The sequence below is a fragment of the Tachypleus tridentatus genome, chromosome 6 (genome assembly GCF_004210375.1).
Source record: "Tachypleus tridentatus isolate NWPU-2018 chromosome 6, ASM421037v1, whole genome shotgun sequence".
Lineage (NCBI taxonomy): Eukaryota > Metazoa > Arthropoda > Merostomata > Xiphosura > Limulidae > Tachypleus > Tachypleus tridentatus.
In genome coordinates this window covers 121,369,638-121,385,995 of record NC_134830.1, presented here as the reverse complement: position 1 = coordinate 121,385,995, position 16,358 = coordinate 121,369,638, and the positions used below count along the sequence as shown (strand labels likewise).

Genomic DNA, 16,358 nt, shown 5'->3' with positions numbered 1-16,358 from the left:
AGTACAGGGTTTCTTAGTTATCAATACGTGATATTCCAGAAGACATTCTACACTGTCCCAACACAAAGTTAGGCGCCTACAAGTACAGGATTTCTTAGTTATCAATACGTGATATTCCAGAAGACATTCTTCACTGTCCCAACACAAAGTTAGATACCTACAAGTACAGGGTTTCTTAGTAATCAATACCTGATATTCTGAATACATTCTACACTGTCCCAACACAAAGTTAGACACCTACAAGTACAGGATTTCTTAGTTATCAATACGTGATATTCCAGAAGACATTCTTCACTGTCCCAACACAAAGTTAGATACCTACAAGTACAGGGTTTCTTAGTAATCAATACCTGATATTCTGAATACATTCTACACTGTCCCAACACAAAGTTAGATACCTACAAGTACAGGATTTCTTAGTTATCAATGCATTGATATTCAGAAGACATTCTTCACTGTCCCAACACAAAGTTAGATACCTACAAGTACAGGATTTCTTAGTTATCAATGCATTGATATTCAGAAGACATTCTTCACTGTCCCAACACAAAGTTAGATACCTACAAGTACAGGATTTCTTAGTTATCAATGCATTGATATTCAGAAGACATTCTTCACTGTCCCAACACAAAGTTAGATACCTACAAGTACAGGGTTTCTTAGTAATCAATACATGATATTCTAGAAGACATTCTACACTGTCCCAACACAAAGCTTGATATATAGTATGGCTCATGGGTAGTTTTACACCTTTTTATGTTGATAAATCAACCTTCAGAATTCTGATATAATCTTCAAACAAAAAAAATTAAATCACAATCACTCCAATAGAAAAGATAGTGATTGTTTATTTATAACAAAAGGAGACACAGATAACAGCATTGTTTATTTATAACAAAAGGAGACACAGATAACAGCAATGTTTATTTATAATAAAAGGAGACACAGATAAGACTGTATGTTGTATAGTGTTGGTGAAAGTTGTCTGATGTGTAGAGTTTATTTAATCAGTAATTCCAGATCAGTGTCAGCTTTGCAAAGAATATTTAAATTCTGTAGGTGATGTTCTGTCCTGTTTCTTCACTGTGTTGACATATAGAGAAATCACTGGGGCTGCTCAACTTTTTGCATCTTCATGGAAATTTCCATATGTTCATTGGCTCTAACTAGTAGATGGTTTTGTCAGTATAGAAGGTCTCACAGTCTTCACACTTGTATATACAAGCCAAGAACAAACAGAAACTAGGGGTAGGTTTTTAGTACAGAAACAATCTTTATGTGTGATGTGGGTTTGAAAACTAACCTGAAATCAACTTGTAGGTGGTAATGATGAACTACACATTTAATTTGACATTGTAAAATTAATCTGTATTTATCAATGTATAGAAGACAACAGTGTATAATAAGTTTGAGCACAGTTGGTAGTCTGGGTAGATTAGGAGGTTTTTTAGTTAAAAAGTACTAGCAATTTCTTTGTAATAGTGGTCGTGGGTAACCGTTACCTTTTAAAGTATCCTGTATGAATATTTCAGAGTATAAATTAAAGTAAGTAGAACACAAGTTATAAGCTCTGTTTAATAAACATATTCTCATATTTATTTTGTATATTAATGGGATAAAACTGTCAAATTGTTTAAGGGGTCCAGTAAACGTTTTTCTGTACACTAAGGTGCCACATTTCCTAGTTTTACAGTTCATGACTAACATGCCACATCTCCTAGTGTTACAGTTCATGACTAATGTGTCATATCCCCTAGTGTTACAGTTCATGACTAACATGCCACATTTCATAACATAACAGTTTGTGATTAATGTGCCACATCCCCTAGTGTTACAGTTCATGACTAACGTGTCATATCCCCTAGTGTTACAGTTCATGATTATTGTGCCATATCCCCTAGTTTACAGTTCATAAGTATGTCTAAGATAGGTAAATTATTATCTTAAACCTTGCAAGCAAACTTAATGGCAAGGTGTTGTGAGTTCAGGTATACTAAATTCTTAGATGTTTATTTGATATACTGAAAATAGAATTGTAGAATTCCAAAACATTAACCTGTGTCCCCTTGTGTTGTCAATAAAGTGTTATGTGTGTCCCCTTTTGCTATAAAGTGTTGTTTGTCTGTCCCCTTGTGTTACAAAATAGTTGTTTATGTGTGTCCCCTTTTGCTATAAAGTGTTGTTTGTCTGTCCCCTTGTGTTATAAAATAGTTGTTTATGTCTGCCCCCTTGTGCTATGAAGTGTTGTTTATCTATCTTTTTGTGTTATAAGTGAAGTGTTGTTTATGTGTGTCCCCTTGTGTTATAAATGAACTATGTTGTTTATGTGTGTCCCCTTGTGTTATAAACGAACTTGTTGTTTATGTGTCCGTGTGCTGTAAATATTGTTTATCTGTGTCCCCTCTGCGTTACAAATAAAGTGTTGTTTTATCTGTGTCCCCTTGTGTTATAAATAGTGTTGTTTACCTGTGTCCCTTTGTGTTATAAATAAAGTGTTATCTGTGTTCCCATGTGGTATAAATAAACAATGTTGTTTATCTTAAGTATAGCTATCCTTTTTATCATGAAATTTCATTTTCCACCAATCTTCAATTGTTAATATCACAATAATTGTGTAGGGCATAACAACAAACTGAAGGTTAATTTTGCTATAAAAATTGTTTCAGGTCCTGTGCTACTAATGTGGTTTGGTCACGCTGTTTGTTGGCTAATTGTACACACTTGTCCAAAAGGCAATTTCTACAGTAGCAAGATTCAGAGAAATGCAGTGGGCTCACTCCAAGTTCACATAAAAACTTACTACAAACACAGCATTGAATGTGAACATCAATGTATTTAACCCTGTCATGATGAATCAAAGGTCAAATTATTGCATTTGTTGATTTACATACAAAACTTTATTGAACTAATTTACGAGTATATGTCAACAAGTTTGGTACAAAACTGTAGATTGTAATTCTAATTTTCATATTATACATTACTTTATTTCTTAATTTAAAAGTAAATATTTAAATAACACACTTAAACATTAAGTTTTATGTGTCACATGGTATGTCAAATGCAGAACTGGTTCAAATTAGACAACTGTGATGTTAAAATACAAAGCCTATCGTTTTATATGAATTAGGAACTCAAATGACCAATACTAATGAGCTAAAATATATATAATCTCACATCCAATGATTTTTGGAAATTCTCCCTTACATGCACTTAATTCTATATATAACATCTGAATAATCAAATGAAAGCTCAAAATGCCCCACAAGCAGTTTTCTCAGCCATTTTAATATAGAACAGTGGCATCTCTTTCTTTTGAGACAAACCTTTGTTCTTGTAAGTTGAATCTTTAGCCTGTTTGAGATTTCATATTTCTCAGACCCAAATACAGCTTAAATACTAAACTTAATAAATCATAATTGAATTTTATGGCATTGATATAGTTATTTATTAATTTTTGGTTATTCAAATGTAGATATAAAACGTAAAAAAATTATTCTGTTTCACATCCTCCATATGCAAAATTTCTTAAGGTTTAGCAAGTTAAAACAAACAGCAATTGAGTTGAATAGTCATAACTGGAAGAAATATGTGCTTGCTTTAATTCTTTATTTACTGTCCCATATTTTAAGAAAAATAAGTTTAAAAAGTTATTTCTAAATAGTAATAATCTATATACATATATAATGTATTATAACCAAAATGTAACTGTATTTTACAAAGTACTGGTCCAATAAAACACAGCTAAGACAGGATCACTTTAATAAATACTACAAATTAGTTTTATACTCTTAGATACAGTAACACAAGTGTACATACACCATGTCATTGCACATGTCAAGTTAGCCAGCAAGGACTGAAAGGTCAGTATAATAAAAATAATAAATATATAATCATTCTAGACAGAAAAACTCATAATATATATTTATTTCCTGATTTTTTATGGTGGTCAAATCTACTGAACACTTACAGTGGTTCTGATTTGATAGTAAAAATAACAGAACAAATATAAAGTTTTCTTTCTTAAAAAACTTTTAATAATTATCTGCAGGTTATAAACATTTCAAATGTGAAACTTGAAAACTTTGTTAGGCATAGAAGTATTTTTAATCTTAAAACGAAAATTACATACATGTTATTCAACATTTTGAATAAAGTAAATATGAGAAAATCTTTAATTAAAATATTATAAATCTTAATTCAAAAAACTTGATATTTTGTGAACGAAAGCCTTGTAACGTTTACCAATAACCAAACCAATAATGAAAGGGTTAACCAGGTCAAAGATACAAATACCAATTGTAGCTGAACAGGATGAATTAACATGAACTAGCTGGAGTGCACAGACAAAATAAAAACTTGTTTGTAACAAAGAATACGAAATTGTGGTTCCACTTTTTATTAACATAATGTGTGTGTGTGTGTGTTTTCATATAGCAAAGCCACATTGGTCTGTCTGCTGAGTCTGCTGAGGGGAATCAAACCCCTCATGTTAGCATTGTAAATCCATAGACTTACAGCTGTACTAGCGGGGAATGTATTAACATAATAAACATTAATAATGGAATAAAAATACATAAAGATATCACCAGTGAAAAGAAGAATGTACTGTTTTCAAGAATTATATTAATATGATATGATATAATGTCATCCTACATCAGTGTTTTGAGGTGTGATAATCTGGTAGTAAGTTTTCAACAGTTATATATGAAATTTATATGGGGTCGAACCCACCCCATGGTCTTCCTCATATCATTCTGTATCACTGTGTCAAGTTTGTTGATGATTGATCACAAAATATGGAAATTTATAAGAAACAGATACACATGTACATGTTGACATTTACTTATACAGAAGATGGAAGGCCTAACCCCCACTCCTTTCAATGGCATTCCTCATGTCATCCTATATCACTAAGTCAAGTTTAGTGCTAGTTAACCAAATAAAGTGGAAACATATAAAAAACAAGTATGAAATAATATATATATCTGGTCATCCCTTAAATAATGTCCAATTTTAGGTTCAGAAAAAGAGAAAGGATTTCAAATACTTTTAATGTTATTTAATCAATAATGTATGTTCCATTATTAATAATTACTTCTTGCCAACAATTCACAAGCTTCTGAATGCCACTTCTATAAAATTAATGGGGTTTGGAGGAAAAGAATGCAGAGAGGGTAGTTTCAACATCTTCATGTGTTCCAAGCTCTTTTCCATCAAAATAGTTCTGCAAACTTCAGAATAGATGATAATCAGATGGAGCAAGGTCTGAAGAATAAGGAGGTCTTGGACATTTTTCCCAGTATAGCTCTTCAGTCTTTGCAGATGTGATCCTTGCTGTATGTTGCTGTGCATTATCCTGGCGTAACACAACACCTTTACAATTGATCAAAGCAGGCCTCTTTTCCCTCAGTGCAACATTCAAATGCTCTAACTGTTTACAACAGAAGTCTGATGTAATTGGTACATTGAGTGGATCACACCAGCAACAACCCACCAAATATTTAACAAGTCTTTCCTAGGGTGGAAATCCATTTTGGGCTGTGCTTTAGCCAGTTTACCTGCACTGGGCCATTTTTTACGGTGCTTAACATTTTTATAATATATCTGTATTTCACCTTGTCATTAACCTGTCCAAAAAATGTAGTTATGTTCACAAGAATGCAGAGAAGTGCAAATGTCCACTTTTGCTCTAACATTGGCTTCTGTCAAATCATGGTTGACCCATTTTCCAAGTTTTGACAACTTTCCACGCTGTTGTAGATAACAGTGAATTGTTGAATGGATTGAATTAAGTTTCTGTGCTAGTTTTTCAACTGTAACAGCACAATTTCCAAGTGCAGCCAGCAGCAAGTCATCATTAAACTCAAAAGGACAACCTGAATGTGGTGCATCACTTAAGCTGTAATCACCTCATCTGAACTTCTGAAATAACATTTTCTTTCACTGAGAGGCTCTGCACCGTAAACACCATGAATGTTTTGTGTAGTTTCTGCTACACAATGGCCTTTTTTAAACTCAAAGCATTATATGCCATGTTTTAGTCATTAAAGCATTCTATAAAGATGGAAATGATGATGCACTTTCTGTATTAAATTTTCAGACATTACTTATGGGATGACCTGATACAATGGTATATTTTTTGCCTGGACACGCTTTGTTTTATACAGTAGACTATCTAAAGTACTTATCTATTGAACAGATGAAATAAAAATTTATTAGTAACAGATAATACACGGAAATTGTGCTTATACATATTTTCTTAATATAATAAACATTAAACATGCAATAAAATATGCAAAAGTACCAATACTGAAAAGACTATTTTTGAGAATTCTGCCAACATGAAATTAGTTGGGAGGATCCAACCCTCATAGCTCTTTCTCATATAACCCTATGTTACTGTGTCAAATTGTGCATTTGTGGTAGTTTTATCATAAATTGACTTACAACACCATAACTATAGACATCAACTTTTGTTGATAACTGGTTATCTCTAAGGTACTCTGGTGGTAAGTAAACTTGCGTCCCATGAACCCTGGTGACCTTAACATGAGTATCTTCACCAGAAGGACCTTCCCTTGTCAGACCAAAATCTCCAATCTTTGGTTCCATGTTAACATCAAGCAAAATGTTGGCACTATTAAAATATTAAAAGAAACTAATGAGACCATCAGCACATTCATTATCAACTGTGAGTGTGAACATTTATCTTGACCATGTACAAATAGCTTTCAATACACAACACACACAACTATAGTCCTATGTTTATATAACACAGAATTACTGTTATTAACTGACAACAATACTGAAGGTTTGAAAAACTGGAGAAGGAAGGGCTATGGACCTTCATATGAAATAAGATCCTGTCTAACAGAGTTGGAGACCATTGGTAGCAGTTTCAAGCTTATCAGATACAAACAGATTTAAACCAACACACACAAATCCAACAAAAACACATAAAAACCAGTTAAACAAAATACTACTACAAATGAAAAAAAACAAACACAATCTCAGAAAACATTTATTCTTACCTAGAAAAGACTGACTCATTCACACCACAACTATATGGCACCTCACAAACCTGACTGTCCACTACAACTCATAATGTCGACCTATGAATCATTTAACTACAACCTTAGTAAACACAGTGTGGGCATTTTATAAACATGTAACATCAGCTGGCTCCTTTTTCAAAGACTCTTTTGACTTTAAATATATTTTTAATCAACTAATTCATAAAGCCTCTCCCTCTTCATAGATGTCCCCACAACTGAAACCTGCAAGATAGCCTTAGAACTTTATATCTAAGACCTCAACCCACTGATACACATCCCCAGCAAACAATTATCAACCCTTATAGAATTCTCTACAACCAAAACTAACTTTATGTTCGATAACCAAAACTATCTACAAATAAATAGTCCAAGTATGGGGAATCCTGTGTCACCAGTTCTAGCCAACAATTTCACAACACAAATTGAATCACGAGCAATCAATTCAGCCTCACACCTATCACTACACTGGTACAGGTATGTTGATGATACAATTGCTGGATTCACATCTACAGAACACACACTTAGTTTTTTCAATCACATTAACTTCGATACACCCCAGCATTAAGTTCACCTCTGAACAGGAAAAAAACTAACCAAATACCATTTCTTAACCACAAGATCACTAGAACTGATACACAATTCAAAACAGAAATCCACAGAAAAGCCATCCACACTGGATTATACATTTCCTGGGACTCAACACATGAAACAAAACTCAACACATTAAGAAACCAAATAAACACAGCCACAAAATTATGCTCACCTGATAAAATAAAGATATCAACAAAATAAAGCAACACTTCATCAACATCAATAAAATTTCCTCAAAAAACCATTGAAAACACACACCTATATCAACAACAAAATCAAAAGTAATAAATCCCAAGATACAATAAACTACAAAATCTTATACTGCTGCATACCATATACTTCAAATGTCTACAAAAAAATAACCAACATTTGGAAAAACTTGTGACAAAACACAACATTCCAGTAAACACCAAATTTATTCAAAACCAGGTACAAAACTAAAGTCCATACTATGTAAAACTACACTGACAAACACAACACCAACATAATTTATAAAATACAATGCAACAGCTGCCACGACTTCAATATTGGAGAAACAAGCAGAAGAATGGAAACCAGATTCAAAGAACACAAAAAACACCTTCACCCGTTTTTGAACACAGCAAATCAAATAAATACAACATAACCATAGAAAACATCCAAATACTAAAAAGGGAAACAAATATAAACAGATGCAAAATCAAAGAATCCCTACTTATACAGCAACTAAAACAAAAACTAAACCAATGTAAAGGAATATCTTTACATCTATACTAATTAATAACCTAACATCCAACTGCAATGACCCTACAATCCCATTCCGTTTAAACTCTAGTCCTAAGAAAAGTGCCTTGAAGATGTTAACCTGAAGATGACCTAAGGTCGAAATGTTGTTCTATGCTTTCTTTTAATTAAAATTTTAACACCATAATAGCTGTCTTGAGAATAGAGTTTCAAGTGTAGTGAAAAGTTGTTTTTTTTAATTTTGCACAAAGCTACACAAGTATTATCTGCTCCAGCTGTCAATAATTTAGCAGTGTAAAATAGAGGAAGGCAGCTAGTCATCACCACCTGCCGCCAACTTCGTGGGCTATTCTTTTACCAATGAATAGTAGGATTGACCGTCACATTATAATACACCCACAGCAAATATGTTTGGTGTGACAGAGAATCGAACCAATAACCCTCAGATTATGAGTCAAGTACCCTAACCACCTAGCTATGCCTTCCCAGTGAAAAGTGAAACAATCAAGTAACAATGTAGGAAGTCAAGTAGAAATATCACTAACAAATCAAGTAACAATGTAAGAAACAAGCAGAAATATAACTAACAATGTAGCAAAGAAGAAGAAATATAACTAACAATGTAACAAAAAGTCAAGTAACAATGTAGAAAATCAAGTAGAAATATCACTAACAATGTAACAAACAAGTAACAATGAAGGAAGTCAAGTAGAAATATCACTAACAAATCAAGTAACAATGTAACAAACAAGTTAAGTTACACTGTCGGAAATCAAGTAAAAATATAACTAACAAATCAAGTAACAATGTAACAAACAAGTAGAAATATAACTAACAAATCAAGTAACAATGTAACAAACAAGTAGAAATATAACTAACAAATCAAGTAACAATATGGAAAATCAAGTAGAAATATAACTAAAAAATCAAGTAACAACATGGAAAAATCAAGTAGAAATATAACTAACAAATCAAGTAACAGTGTAACAAATAAATTTAGCACTAATGACAAACCTGTGGACTCAAACTTTTCATTTGTTAAAAAAAGGAAGAGTGTTTGATAAATCAGCCTTATGCTTGGCAATAAACCTTTGTCAAATAACCACGTCAGAAACTGACTTACACAACTAAGTGAGACAAGAAAAGTTAAACCCACTTCTGAGAGACCACTGATGATAAGTAAATCACTTCCACTGATAAGTCTAAAATGAAGAATACTGAATGGATCATATTAATAAGGGCACCACCCAAGAAGGTAACCCCTGAAGTTGTTTGATGGACTGCATAAAAGTTAGGCATGAAGCCAAAGAATATTGGTTGCTGGATGACAAATTTTCAGTTGAGGATGACAAAAGACCAGAGAGGTTAGAAAAGATTTAGATAGTCCTGAAGATAGTGGAGGAGTGGAAACCAAAGCTGAACCAGACAACAGAGTGTCATCAAAAGAACTTCACAGGATGTGGAAAAAATTAGTGGAAGAACCTTTAATAACAGATGAATTAAAAGCAATGCATAAAGATGAAGATTAATCCAATCTTGGATAGGAGTTAAGCATTCCAGTGTGTGGCAAAATCATTGATCTGAGACATTCTCAGATGACAGCAGATCCAACAAAAAACTTGAAAATGAAGCATCCATTCCATGGGTAGGGTTGCATTAGGATGAGATAACTCATCAGGGATTAAATTCATTACACATGGAGGCAGTCAAGTAGTTAAGGTACAAAGGGAAGAGGAGAGGCAGGTCACATTCACTTGAAATTCCACAGAATCGGGAATACCAGCAAAAACAGACTGTTTGAGAAAAGAAGATTCTCTGGGATCTCGAAAGACTGAAGCAAGAAAGTGAACTCCCTCCAGCAAGGCATCTCTCTCCAGAAGAGCCAAAAAACAAACAAACCAAGGTACCAAGGAGAAAACAGAAGCCAATAACATGGCCAAAGTAGAAGTCAATAAATGCCAAAGATCATCCAAAAATTGCTCAAAAAAATCTGTGATAAGTTTCAGCAATAAGTGTAAAAATGGAAAAAAGTACAAAACTATTGAGACTGACAGGTGAATTCTGTAAAACTGGTACTGTTTAAAACAAACTGTGGCATTCCATTCAAAGAACTAAAAAGGAAGAAGAGACTTAACCTCTGAGATTACAAATAAGGTTTCTCCAGATGATGGAAAACCATGGCATGTTAATCCAATAAACAAGGAAGACAAGGCATAGCAGCATCCTCTGGGTGACACAAGACCTGTGAGGTGTTAGAAGAGGAGCATCAGACAACTCCATGTCCACTCTTTGTTTTTTTAAGGGAAAATAAACAATAAAGTCAAGACCCACTAGAGCGTGTCTTAAGGAAAATGTCAAAAAAAAGTAATAACACTGAAAACAAACATGCAGAATTCACATAATTTCTGCTATCAAGAAAAACGGATAAGAAGAATTAACAAGAAGATTATTTACAGTTGTAAACAATATAGTGGGATAATTCACAATAATGCTTAATTGGACAGAGAAACCTTTGTTGGAGCAAAGCTAAACTGTGAAAGAAGGCAAGTATTTTCAGAAGCCATGTGTAACATCTTTCTTAGTGCATTAAACAAACTTCATGGGTAATTTAATATTCATGGATAGTTTCAAGCTTGTGGTAAGTTTGAACCCCAGTAGTCATCTGTACTTTTATATGTATCTCAGCTAATTAATATACAAAACTAAAATAAATTAAATCCAAATGCTTCTGAAATGTAACTAGAAATAAAATTTTTAAAATTAATTAACACATGCAAATAAAAATATGGTTTTACCTCTTAATATCTCCATGTACCAACATAGGTGATGAGGTGTGTAGATAATTCAGTCCTCTGGCTGTTCCTTCTGCGATGATGCCTCGTTGTATCCATGTTAATGGTGGATTATTCTTCTGTTAAACATTTTTAGTTACCAACTCAGAGAATGCATAAATATAGATTACTCAGTTGTGAAACTGATGTAACCAGGTCAAATACATGTACACATTAGAGTAATTAATATCAGAACTGCCAATACTGTAGCTGTAACCAGGTCAAATACACATATGAAAATAGTAGCTAAATATTTAATTCTTAAAAGAAACTATACACTCTAATATATCTTTTGATTTATCTAAATACTGCTGTGTTCATATAAATAGCTTGTCAATTTTCATGGCACCACTTCACACCATAACAACCTATCAGTGTATGTTACAGCCCTCCTCACCAGGATAATGTCAGTAAATACTACAGAACTCCTCACCATAACAACCTGTCAGTATATGTTAAAATATTAAAGAGAAATAATTTACTAATGAACAAAAATTACAGAACTGTTGAACCTTTAAACTTAAACAATACATTTTGATAATACCCATTTATAGTTGATATTACCTGTTTTTAGTACCACTCATCTTTAAAACAAAACACAGAACATTTCAAGCCCTTTAAAGTAAGAGAAAAGTTGAAAAAGCTCTGAGTTAACTACAATTAACTTGAAAAACCATTTAGACAGAGGCTCATACTACACATTGATACATTCTTAATGAAACATTTATCCCTCTAACCTTGTCAACCGTTCTGTCCAAATGACATGTAATGTAACCCTTAAGTAATCCTTCACATCAAATTAATCTCAAGTATAATTCAAATAAGCTTTCACCTGGTTAGTTTCTCTCATGATTACTTTAACTAATAAACAAACTAAAAATAATTTATTTTTACCTCTATAACAGTCATATCTTTTTACATTATCCAAACGTAATAGACCCAACCAATTAATTTTTCACAACACTGATTCTAACCTCAAATAACAAATGATATTCTAAATAAATTTAACACCAAGAAAGGCTTAACTTTGGTGTCTGTGTTCATTACTCACCCTTAATAATAACCAATCTTCTACAGATCCATTAGCCATAAACTGGTAGACCAAACAAGGTTCTGGTCCGTCAAGGCTAACTCCATACAATGGTAGAATGTTATCTATTCTATGGCTAATTGGTAAAAAAAAAAAAAAAAAAAAAAAAGGTGATCTTTTTGTACAGCTTCAAACTTTAATAACTATTGAAATAAAGAAAAAATTTAATGAATAATTTATTTCCTACAAACAAGTATTAGTTAATAACCTACTAAATGTAAAATAAATTCTCAAACACTGAAAACAACAAGTTAGCCTTCGATTCAGAGTAGCATATACTTAGTAAGTTATACTTCAAAATTAAGTTTGGGTAAATTAATTGTTAGTGATGAATACTATATTATGTAATTTAAAACTAAAATCAGAAAATGTTGTTTGATGCTTTTATGTAGTACATACTTCAAACTACATATCATTAACTTTTAAAACATACTGTCAATATTCATTAGTTTTAGAGCAGAGCTACAGTGGGCTATAAGTTGTGCCACCAACAGAATTTCAAATCTTTAATTTTTTTAGCATTGTAAGTCTGTGAACTTACTGCTGTCCTATCACAGTCAATGTTTTAAACTCTGCACAGTTGAATGATAAATGAAACACACAATATTCTAACCACATTTAAGTATGTTTTGTATCTATTTTTCTAACATAGAACATTATTAGAACTTTTTTGGCCCATCAAATGTTTTCAGTATAAAATTCCAATATCATTCCAACTATCACTTCCTAACACTATATTAATCATTCACTGGTTAAAAGACTGTTTCAGCCCACATCAGTTATGTACTGTTCTACTCTATTCTCTTATTAATGTTATTTTCATCCAAATTTGTTTCTCATCAAGCACAAAGCTACTATCTACCAACTACATATATCAAAACCCAATGTTTAGTGCTACAAGTCAACAGAATACAACTGAGTCACTTGAGATAATAAAATTTGGAACATACCAACTCACCTCAACTACAATATTTAACTACCTAATGACTGTTTGAAAATGAAATCTATTCTCCATTAAAGTGTGAACTGAAACTCGTTACCATAACAAATAGGTTTTTGTTAGCAAACAGATAACTGCATAATTATTTCAGCTGAACTATTAACAAAAATAAATAACATAGAACAATTCCTACATCTGATGCTAAATACAATGAACTATCAAACAACATCCAAGACAAAATAAAACAAAATTTTCTAACACATAAACAAAAGGTCTTCATGAAAATAAGTTTGTTTTTACACAATATAAACAGATAAAAAAGCAGATAATAAATATGTTAGACATTTCAACCCACCTGTACAATATTTTCATCTCATTCAATGACTGCTTTAAGCTAACTTGTTGTTGGGAAACACTGTCATGACCACCTCTCTAAGTAAATACATATTAAAATTAAAATATATACAATTAATGTTTTTCTTTTTACAAAACTTTTAAATAATATGAGCACACACACAACCTTAGCACATTTAAAGTCTGAAACCAACATACCCTTGATCTTCGTTACAGCCTTTTAACATATTGTATAAAGTGACTTATACTCAATACTGTCAAATTTCTCATTTAGTAACTTGTGTCAAAATTCAAAGTTAAACAAAAGTAACCTTGATGGTGAAACAGGAAGAAACTGCCACTTGAAGAAATACTGGTAGAATTATATTAGGAATTATACAATCTACTTATCTAATAAATTGGTCACGATACAATCTATGTACATAACATATTGGTCACTACACAATCTACTTATGTATTATATTAGTCACTATACAATCTAGTTATGTAATATATTGGCCACTATACAATCTAGTAACATAATGTTATTGGCCACTATACAATCTAGTTATGTTTTATAGTGGCCACTAAACAAGCTACTTAAGTTTTATAGTGGCCACTATACAATCTACTTACATTTTATATTGGACACTATACAATCTACTTACATTTTATATTGGACACTATACAATCTACTTGTGTAATATATAGATCACTATACAATATAATTATATATTATATTGGTCACTGTACAATCTAGTTATATATTATATTGGTCACTATACAATCTAGTTATATATTATATTAGACACTATACAATCTATTTACATATTATATTGGTCAATGTACAATTTAGTTACATATTATACTGGCCACTATACAATCTAGTTACATATTATATTGGCCACTGTACAATCTAGTTACATATTATATTGGCCACTGTACAATCTAGTTACATATTATATTGGTCACTCTACAATCTACTTGCATTTTATATTGGCCACTATACAATCTACTTGCATTTTATATTGGCCACTATACAATCTACTTGCATTTTATATTGGCCACGGTACAATCTACTTGTGTATTATATTGGTCACTAGAATCTAGTTATGTATTATATTGATCATTATATGATCTACTTGTGTATTATATTGGTCACTATACAATCTGCACATGTATTACAATGGTCACTATAGAATCAACTTTTGTAATATCATGGTCACAATACAATATACTTGTGTATTATATTAGACACCATACAATCTACTTGTGTATTATATTGGTCACTGTACAATCTACTTGTGTAATACATAGATCACTATACAATCTAATTATATATTATATTGGTCACTGTACAATCTAGTTATATATTATATTGGTCACTATACAATCTAGTTACATATTATATTGGTCACTGTATAATTTAGTTACATATTATATTGGTCACTGTACAATTTAGTTACATATTATATTGGTCACTGTACAATTTAGTTACATATTATATTGGTCACTCTACAATCTACTTGTGTTTTATATTGGCCACTATGCAATCTATTTGCATTTTATATTGGTCACTATACAATCTACTTGCGTTTTATATTGGCCATTATACAATCTACTTGCGTTTTATATTGGCCACTATACAATCTACTTGCGTTTTATACTGGCCACTATACATTCTAGTTATGTAATATATTGGCCACTATACAATCTACTTGTGTATTATATTAGCCACAATAAAATCTACTTGTGTATTATATTGGTCACTATACAATCTACTTGTGTATTATATTGGCCACTATAAAATCTACTTGTGTATTATATTGGCCACTATAAAATCTACTTATATATTATATTGGTCACTAGAATCTAGTTATGTATTATACTGATCATTATATGATCGACTTGTGTATTATATTGGTCACTATACAATCAATGTATGTAATATACTGGTCACCGTACAATCTGCTTATGTAATATACTGGTCACCGTACAATCTACTTACATATTATATTGGTCACTAGACAATCATCTACAACAACGTTTTGAAAGTTTTCTGCCTTTGTCTTCAGACTTCATTTTGAAACAAAATGTTTTTGCACATTATATTTTTTTTATGTTACATTTCTTTATGGAAATACTAACAATTATGAGCAACGTGGTAATATCTATAAAACAATTTTTATTAAATTAATATTATTACTGAAAAGTATGAATCTGTTGATGCGACTGTACTACATTACATATGTTGTTTTATGTTTCCATTCTTCTATGGTCACTAGTATTATTAATATCTGAACCCATAAAGCATAGTTTCAGTTATTTTTTCCCTATCTGTTAATTTGGTGCAAAGAGGCTGTTTATTCACATTTCACAAAAGAAAGTACTTGTTTATTTTGTTTAGAGATTATAAATGTGTCATATTAAGTTACCTCTGACATCCAACACGTTTACAGCTCTTGGCTTAATTAATCAGCAATAATTTTTCATGATAAAATAAAAACAAATTAGCTTGTGGAATAGCTTATTCTGAGTCAATAGCAATGACATCTGTTTGATCATAAATACAATAATTAAACAGAAAGATAATTTTTAGTGTCAAAATTCAAAACAAGTATTTTAAGATGTCATTTTGAAACACCAAATCTGCCACTAAGTAAACCATCTCTTTTTAAATAGAATAAATATGACACATTTATAATCTCTAAACAAAATAAACAAGTACTTTCTTTTGTGAAATGTGAATAAACAGCCTCTTTGCACCAAATTAACAGATAGGGAAAAAATAACTG

The 16,358-nt window shown here is 31.6% G+C and overlaps 1 protein-coding gene across 2 annotated transcripts in view; it reads right to left on the bottom strand.

Moving 5' to 3' along the window:
- The window catches only part of LOC143253474 (uncharacterized), a 39,851-nt gene that overhangs the window by 7,104 nt on the left and 16,389 nt on the right, over positions 1 to 16,358 (bottom strand). The window contains exons 7-10 of one of the 2 annotated variants that reach the window (XM_076507450.1): positions 13,586 to 13,662; positions 12,252 to 12,366; positions 11,165 to 11,280; positions 6,448 to 6,637 (exon numbers count right to left, since the gene is read on the bottom strand). In XM_076507450.1, coding sequence (XP_076363565.1) covers positions 6,448 to 6,637; positions 11,165 to 11,280; positions 12,252 to 12,366; positions 13,586 to 13,662 — 498 coding nt within the window. The remainder of the gene's footprint in view (positions 1 to 6,447; positions 6,638 to 11,164; positions 11,281 to 12,251; positions 12,367 to 13,585; positions 13,663 to 16,358) is intronic. The other variant, XM_076507452.1, reaches the window with a different exon arrangement.